Source organism: Drosophila guanche, unplaced genomic scaffold, assembly GCF_900245975.1.
Source record: "Drosophila guanche unplaced genomic scaffold, DGUA_6, whole genome shotgun sequence".
NCBI classification, from domain to species: domain Eukaryota; kingdom Metazoa; phylum Arthropoda; class Insecta; order Diptera; family Drosophilidae; genus Drosophila; species Drosophila guanche.
In genome coordinates this window covers 7679244-7686590 of record NW_022995747.1, presented here as the reverse complement: position 1 = coordinate 7686590, position 7347 = coordinate 7679244, and the positions used below count along the sequence as shown (strand labels likewise).

At 47.3% G+C, this 7347-nt stretch overlaps 4 protein-coding genes across 4 annotated transcripts; 2 read left to right on the top strand and 2 right to left on the bottom strand.

The window, feature by feature from the left end:
• Window positions 1–1119, top strand: LOC117583091 (cytochrome c1, heme protein, mitochondrial). The gene has a single exon (XM_034271269.1). The coding sequence runs from the start codon at window positions 61–63 to the stop codon at window positions 1102–1104; it is 1044 nt and encodes a 347-aa protein (XP_034127160.1). The 5' UTR covers window positions 1–60; the 3' UTR covers window positions 1105–1119.
• Window positions 1120–1343: 224 nt separating this feature from the next.
• LOC117583092 (guanosine-3',5'-bis(diphosphate) 3'-pyrophosphohydrolase MESH1) lies at window positions 1344–2146 on the top strand. Its single transcript, XM_034271270.1, has 3 exons — window positions 1344–1407; window positions 1470–1946; window positions 2006–2146. The coding sequence occupies exons 2-3, from the start codon at window positions 1524–1526 to the stop codon at window positions 2120–2122; spliced, it is 540 nt and encodes a 179-aa protein (XP_034127161.1). The 5' UTR covers window positions 1344–1407; window positions 1470–1523; the 3' UTR covers window positions 2123–2146.
• LOC117583090 (probable phosphoserine aminotransferase) lies at window positions 2115–3478 on the bottom strand. The gene is made up of 3 exons (XM_034271268.1): window positions 3332–3478; window positions 2577–3253; window positions 2115–2515 (listed from the first exon to the last, which is right to left on the bottom strand). Exons 1-3 carry the CDS (start codon window positions 3374–3376, stop codon window positions 2143–2145), a joined length of 1095 nt encoding a protein of 364 aa, XP_034127159.1. The 5' UTR covers window positions 3377–3478; the 3' UTR covers window positions 2115–2142.
• Window positions 3479–5000: 1522 nt separating this feature from the next.
• LOC117583124 (putative defense protein 3) lies at window positions 5001–6811 on the bottom strand. The gene is made up of 2 exons (XM_034271316.1): window positions 6219–6811; window positions 5001–5155 (listed from the first exon to the last, which is right to left on the bottom strand). Exons 1-2 carry the CDS (start codon window positions 6677–6679, stop codon window positions 5083–5085), a joined length of 534 nt encoding a protein of 177 aa, XP_034127207.1. The 5' UTR covers window positions 6680–6811; the 3' UTR covers window positions 5001–5082.
• Between the last annotated feature and the right edge of the window lie 536 nt (window positions 6812–7347).

Below are 7347 nucleotides of genomic sequence, written 5' to 3'. Positions count from 1 at the left end.
ACGCCAGAATATAATTTTTGTGTCGCCGTGAAAAGATTTTGCGAAAAGAAAAGTTTCGTCATGGCTAACAAATTTGGATATGTTAGCTCAAAGCTTCTGCAATTTTCCAAGGGCTATCTGAACCGCACACCCGTGCGACCAAAGACTAGCTTTTCGGCCCGCAACTGGATCCCAGGACGTCCGAAATGGCTGGCGCTGGGCGCTCTGACTGCCGGCTTGGGAGCTATGCTGTACGCCCTGGATGCGAGCGTGGATGCCTCAAACGACTGTGTGCACCCACCGAAGCAGTTGTGGTCCCACAAGGGTCTACTGTCGGCCCTCGACAGGGAGGCTGTACGCCGCGGCTACCAGGTGTACAAGGAGGTGTGCTCCTCGTGCCACTCGCTGCAGTACATTGCATACCGCAATCTGGCCAACAACTGCATGACCGAAGCTGAGGCGAAGGCAGAGGCCGAGCAGGTGATGGTAAAGGATGGACCCGATGATAACGGCGAGTACTTCGAGCGCCCGGGCAAGCTGTCCGACTACTTGCCGTCACCCTATCCGAACGAGGATGCCGCCCGCTCGGCCAACAACGGAGCCTATCCGCCGGATCTGAGTTACATCGTGTCGGCCCGCAAGGGTGGCGAGGACTACATTTTTGCACTGCTGACAGGCTACTGTGAGCCGCCAGCTGGGTTCGGACTGCGCGATGGGCAGTACTTCAATCCGTACTTCTCTGGCGGCGCCATATCGATGGGCCAGGTGATCAACAACGAGGTTGTGACCTACGCAGACGATGAGGTTGCCCCATCGGGCTCCCAGATTGCCAAGGATGTGGTCACGTTCCTCAAGTGGACCTCGGAGCCGGAGTCGGATGAGCGCAAGCTGCTGCTGATCAAGGTGGTCCTTATTAGTTCGTTCCTGATTGGAATCAGCTACTACATTAAGCGCCATAAGTGGTCGGCGTTGAAGTCACGCAAGATTTTCTACGTGCCGGATTTCACTGGAAATGGAAATGGCCAGAGCAAGGGAAAGGACCTGGGCAATGGCAGCGCCAAGACCGATGAAGGTTGCCCGAAATTTGAACACAAGAAGAACGAGGGAAATGGCAAGACCAAGTAATATTTATTTATTCTTGGAAAACAACGCCAATTGCAATTTTCTAGTTTGTATAAAACAATAAAACATGTTCAGAAGAAAAATTCAGCGCGCGCTGCGATCAAAAGACAAACCAGGGCTGCACACAAATTTCGTACCATTTATCGCACAAAAATACCGATAATTTTTTGTTTATGTTTTCGGGGCTTAGTGGGCTAAGTTTGTAGCGATAGGTCTGCCGATAAAGATAAATAAAGCAAAACAAACATAAGTAATAATTTACATTTGCAATTTAGGGTCCAAGCATACAAACATTGCTCCACATAAGTAAATATATGGATGGATTATCTCTCATAACTTTGCCAAACCCTGTCCATTTTTTTCTTCAGAAACAGGACAAAAACAGATGAAACCCGTACACCAATTTGTTTATAATTTAAAAAATGACACCGCATCCATCCAGTAGGTTTATGGAATGTCTGCAGTATGCAGCACACAAACACCGGGACCAGCGGCGCAAGGATCCAGCACAAACGCCATACGTAAATCATGTGATAAATGTGAGCACAATTCTGGCTGTAGAGGCTTGCATTGAGGATGAAGCAGTTCTAATGGCTGCAATACTGCACGATGTGGTCGAGGACACGGACGCCACGTTTGCAGACTTGGAGGCGTTGTTCGGTGCCGATGTCTGTGGTCTGGTACGGGAGGTGACCGACGACAAATCGCTGGATAAGCAGGAACGCAAGCGTTTGCAAATTGCCAATGCGGCCAAGACGAGCCCCAGGGCTAAGCTGATTAAGCTGGCTGATAAGTTGGATAATCTAAGGGACTTGCTGGTCAACACGCCGCAGGGATGGACGGAGGTAAATAGTGTTGCCGGCACAGAAAATCAATCTTAGCTTTCCCCCATTATATATTGCAGGAACGACGGGAGCTGTACTTCGTTTGGGCCAAGCAGGTGGTGGATAATCTGCGCGGCACCAATACCAACCTGGAACTTAAGCTGGACGAGATCTTCAGACAGCGTGGACTGTTGTAAATATAAATCAATTGAATTTATTAATTTTTATTGTTTTTGTAAAAATCCAACATGAGATTTGCCAGCTGCTGCGTCTCCGCCAGGGTGACGGCATTGTAGAGCGAGGCACGAATGCCGCCAACTGAGCGATGGCCCTTGAGCTGGATCATGCCATCAGCCTCGGCTTTGGCCAGAAACTCCTTCTCCAGTGCATCATTGCCGGCGGCGCTGCCAATGCGGAATGGAACGTTCATGTGGGAGCGCACATTCGGATCCACGGGGCAGTAAAAGAAGCCGTTGGACTTGTCGATGGTGTCATAGATGAGCTTCGACTTGGCATTGGCCAGCTTAGACATGCCAGCAATGCCACCATTTCGCTTGATCCACTTGAAAACCAAGCCCATCACGTAAATACTGCAAAGAATGGAAATTAGCTTCTCCTACGCAAAAAAAGACTGAACGCCTGGAAACCTACATAAATGTGGGTGGAGTGTTCATCAGGGAGCTGTTCTTGTCCATCAGCTCAAAGTTCAGGATGGATGGTGTGCTCTTCAGATGCTTGCCAATGAGATCCTCGCGCACAATTATCACCGTTGTGCCCGCTGGTCCAATGTTTTTCTGCGCGCCGGCAAATATTACCCCAAACTTGGCAACATCGATGGGACGCGAAAGGAAGTTTGATGACATATCGGCCACCAGCGGCACACTGGCCGGCACTTCTGGCACAAAGTCAAATTCCACGCCCTCGACTGTCTCATTATCGCAGTAGTAGACGTACGAGGCTTTGGGGTCCAGCTGCCAGCTGCTCTGTCGTGGCACGGATATGTATTTGGCTACCTTGGGAAGAACGGCATTCACCTTGCCATACTGGGCCGCCTCCTTGGCTGCCTTGGCTGACCATGAGCCGGTGATGACGTAATCGGCGGTGCCAGTGACTCCAATCAGATTGAGGGCGACGGCAGCAAACTGCCCAGTGCCACCGCCCTGCATGAGAAGAACTTTGTAGTTGCTGGGAATGTTGAGGAGCTCGCGTAGATCGTTGATGGCTGTCTCCTGGATCTTGCCGTAGGTGCTGGAACGGTGGGACATTTCCATAACCGAGATGCCGCTGCCATTGCAATCAAGGAGATTTTTCTGCACCTCCTTTAAAACCTACAGATTTGGGAAACAAAATACCAGAATTTCGGTTAGAACTGGATCGGAACGATCTCGTCTGACCATGCGGCTGACCTCTTCGGGCAATTTGGCTGGACCGGCTGCGAAATTGATAACCATACTGAAGCTTTTGCGATCTGTGAACCTCTCTCTGGCAAGACACAACTGAAAGTGTTGGAGCAGCTCCCAGCGCTGTTGCCGCCGTCAAACGTTCGTGCTGATAAAGGGAATGACATAAAGAACAGCAACAAGTCAATGTAAAGTGAAACAAAGCGTGTGGCGGAAAAACAGACTTGGGCTGGACAACGAACTCGCGTTGCCCAGGGCCGTATAGCGCTCATTGGAGGTGGATCACTGCATTGCTCATACACTCTGGCTGCGCCCCTGGGCTGCCGGCGAAGCCAGACAATGATGGCAGATGCAGCGAATTCGATCAAAACAAGTCGCCAAGAGTCGTTTGCGGTCGACGTCAGACGCCGACTGCAACGCACGAAGACAACATGCGATTCTCCGCCACCCCCTCTCCCGGTTTGAAGTGTTTGTGTGGGTTTGGTTGCTATGCACAATGACGAAAACAACTGGAATTGCAGTAAACAAGCGACGGGTTGAGTCTGCACGTGTGCGTGTACAGTAGAGCTTCGTTTCAGAGTTATTTCAGAGTTATATTTTGCTATCAGGTACTTAATTTTTTCGATGGCTTTTAATTTAGGGATTTCAATACAGATGTTTATGTACGGTTCTGTACAAAGCCACATTTGGGGAAGTACATTTGAAAATAATTCCTCTACTAACAGGGCATTAGCTTAGAGTCTAACTTTAAACAAATAATACCTTGATTGTATACTTAAAAAAGTAGTTAATTTTTGGCAAGACAAGAAAAGACTATAGTCCGTAGACTATCTATACCCCCTATAGATATTCATAAAATATTAAATTTTGTTACGTTAATCATTGAAATCGTTACACATGTCTGTTTTTATGTACATATGTATGTATGCACATAAGTAGGTGAAGGCTTGATGGCTATCAAAAGACTTTCAATTAAATATGAATATATTTACAGTCAAGCTTCTCTATGCGTAACAATTGAACATTTCTATATTCTTCGATTCACATTTTGGGCTTTGGGCCAGCTGACATTCACGGCACTTAAATATGGCTGGTTCCATTTACTTTGCTGATTTCTTATCCGCTGCCTCTGATAAGATTCCAATAGTTAAATAGGCCTGAAATATATGTATGCTATATGGGAATTTCGCTAGCCGTCTGTCAACGGCCTGTGCCTTAATTGCTTTATCGCCATATTCTGGCCCAGACCAGTCTCTGCTCACAGCCGGCATGAAAGGTGCTTAAAGTTTCCAATTTACTTGTTCGGCCAAAACGAATTTCCAATGAGAAGCTGGCCAACGTGTCTGGAAACTTAAACGTGCTCGGCTCGTGCGTCCGTTTGTGGGTGGCCTCAAGTGTGGGTGGGTGGATGTTAGTCGGTCGGGCGCAGAGGTAGCTTGATTCGAGTGCTCTGATGTGGGAGGGCCTGTCGTCCATGGCTCTGGCAGTGTGTGAATGCCTGTGTGTGTTTGTGTGTGGTGCTCTGGTCATTCATAAACGTTAAGCCGAAAAGTCAATAATTTTGCTTAGTAATGTTGATTGCACAGCTCTGTGGGGAGGCTTGGACCCGATAGACGTTCATCCGTCCTCCGAATGGGGATTTGAGATATCTTTAAACAACAATTTCCGTTTTGACTAATTAGGGTTTTTAAGATTTATTGCCCAGAACAGGGTATTATATACGAGTACAGCTGTTATAAATAAGTACATCATTTTCGTTATTGCGGCTCAGCCTGCACCTTGTTAACAATGTCGCTCCAGAAGGTGCCGTACTCCTGTAGCACAGTGCCGCTGCAAAAGGAAAATGTAAATTGAGGAACATTTTACAATTGAGCAAGTCATGATTTTCGCATGGCAGAGTCAAAAATGTTGGTTATATATAAAGGCGGTTGATATAAATAGATAATAATTGATGACGACAGTTTCCAGGTAGGGTATTTGATGTGGGAGCTATAATCCGTAACACTGGGCAACAGCATGTTGGAGTATTGAGGGTTTGATATAAAATGAGGCATTAAAACTTTGCATCTTTAAGAATCTTTAAACATTTTGTAAGAAGCTTTTCGTCCTTTTTCTTTACATTTCTGAATTACTTATGTAAATGTTTGTTTCCCATAAGCTGGTACTTTGAGCTTTTCCTCTTGATTTTGAACTTGGCAATATTTCGGAATAAACAATTTAATAATAAGAAAGTCGTCCTGATATTTGCATAGTCCTAGACATTAGCTTCTATCTCTCTAAATTATCTACTTCCTGTTTCATTTAATGTAACTTTTAGCATAATTTTTGGTAAAATGATTAATGACAAGAGAGTCAAACTATCAACTGCTGTACGTTGTGCTGTCCAGTCTGCACCCACCCATGTAGGACAGTGCTATCTGGCCACAAAGTTGCTGTTGTCATATAAAAAGCATTGACAACTTTTCTTCGGCTTATGAGTTTGGCTGTGGGAAGCAAAGCGTCTTTGCCGTTTGTTGCCTTTTTGTGGATGCCTGGATGGAAGATTGAATGGATGGATGGATGGAACTCTTTCACGTTTGACTTTTTCCATATAAATCAATTACATAATGCTTTTTGTGTGATTATCTGACAAGTTTTGTCGGCCAGACAATTATGTGCGCATTTTGTTATGTGGGTCAACGTGTCGTATGATTAATGATTAATTCCCTGCCCAGACGATGATGGTGCTCCTAATACTACCACAGTACCACAATACTGCTACTGCTGATGATGATTATGTGATGGTAATGATGATGATGGTGACAAACGACAGACGACACTGTTTGCTGTCAGGCTTACTTTATTGCCAAATCATCAAGAAGCCCCCTCGACGGTCATCCCGCACCACACTTACGTAAAGTAAACATTGCCGCGCTTGTTCTGCGGCGCCTTCCATATCAGCTTGGCCCCCAGCTTGTCCCGATTGTCCGAGTGCGTTATGGCCGAGCACTCCGGTATGGTTTTTGTGTTCTCGCTCTGCACCCACTCGCCAATCCACTCATTGGAGTGCGCATCGCGGGCCTGCAGGAAGAATCCCCTGAAGACCGTGCTCTGCTGTGTGTGCGGATAGATGACCACGGAGACTTGCTGACCCGGATGGTAGCTCTGAGCATCGGCCACCACCTCAAAGGGATTCGTATGGGCTGGCTGTGTGCGGGCCTTTCCGTGGTTGGGCTGATTCTGGCGCTGCTTTACACACGTATCGGCTGGAGCTCCATCCGGAAATGCGGCAGTGCTTCCGAGCAGCAAAGGCAGTAGCATAATCAGCAGTATGCTGGGCACTTCCTTGGCTATTCTGGTAAAACGATCCTTCATTTTCTTGTAATTTTTCTTTGAATATTTCGTTTCCGAATCGTGGGAAAAACACGCGCGCGCACTGCTAATCTAACGGGCAAACTCGGCTCGCGGCCGCCATCGCCGGCCGTTTATAAGGCCTCCAGCAGCTCCAGCAGCAACTTCGTCAAAGACATGGGCGGTCGGTCATATGGGGAGAGATATGGGTATGGGCTTTTGCCGACTGCTTCTGCAGTTTCTGCCTTGGCCAACCAGTTTTTAATGATCAAAAAAAGCAATAGCCAAATCAGCGCCGCTGCCGCTGCCGCTGCCGATGCCGCTGAGAGTTCCTTTCCTGCACAGTGCTCCGAACTGGGTCACACATTAGCCCCTTCCCCCAGTCTGGGTTCCAACAGCTCTAAGTGCTCGATTGCGAAATTCTATGCTTCTAATCGTTGTGTCGTTTGTTTGTTTTGCGCCTATTTTTATTTTTGGTGCATTTTTCAGCGCGTTTTAATGTTTTAATTGACAGGCAGCCGCCGTTGGCGTTGATTTCGTTGGTCTGAGCATTTTCATGCTATTTCTCCTACTCTGATTCTGCGCCGCGTTTCGCATTTCGCAGTTGCCAGAGGCGGTTTCCATTCTGGGCACCGCCAACACACGGACCAGCCAGCGTCCAGTGCCCGAATGTGAATTTGTATAACTTTTAC

Bases quoted from the DNA above. Each gene is read 5' to 3' on its own strand.
- LOC117583124 (XM_034271316.1), bottom strand. From the start codon at position 6,679: ATGAAGGATCGTTTTACCAGAATAGCCAAGGAAGTGCCCAGCATACTG. The intron at 5,156-6,218 runs GTAAGTGTGGTG...TTCCTTTTGCAG, and splicing joins CGCGGCAATGTTTACTTTAC to CGGCACTGTGCTACAGGAGT.
- LOC117583092 (XM_034271270.1), top strand. From the start codon at position 1,524: ATGACACCGCATCCATCCAGTAGGTTTATGGAATGTCTGCAGTATGCA. The intron at 1,947-2,005 runs GTAAATAGTGTT...TATATATTGCAG, and splicing joins CGCCGCAGGGATGGACGGAG to GAACGACGGGAGCTGTACTT.
- LOC117583091 (XM_034271269.1), top strand. From the start codon at position 61: ATGGCTAACAAATTTGGATATGTTAGCTCAAAGCTTCTGCAATTTTCC.
- LOC117583090 (XM_034271268.1), bottom strand. From the start codon at position 3,376: ATGGTTATCAATTTCGCAGCCGGTCCAGCCAAATTGCCCGAAGAG. The intron at 3,254-3,331 runs GTCAGCCGCATG...CCAAATCTGTAG, and splicing joins CAGCCAAATTGCCCGAAGAG to GTTTTAAAGGAGGTGCAGAA. The intron at 2,516-2,576 runs GTAGGTTTCCAG...CATTCTTTGCAG, and splicing joins AACACTCCACCCACATTTAT to TATTTACGTGATGGGCTTGG.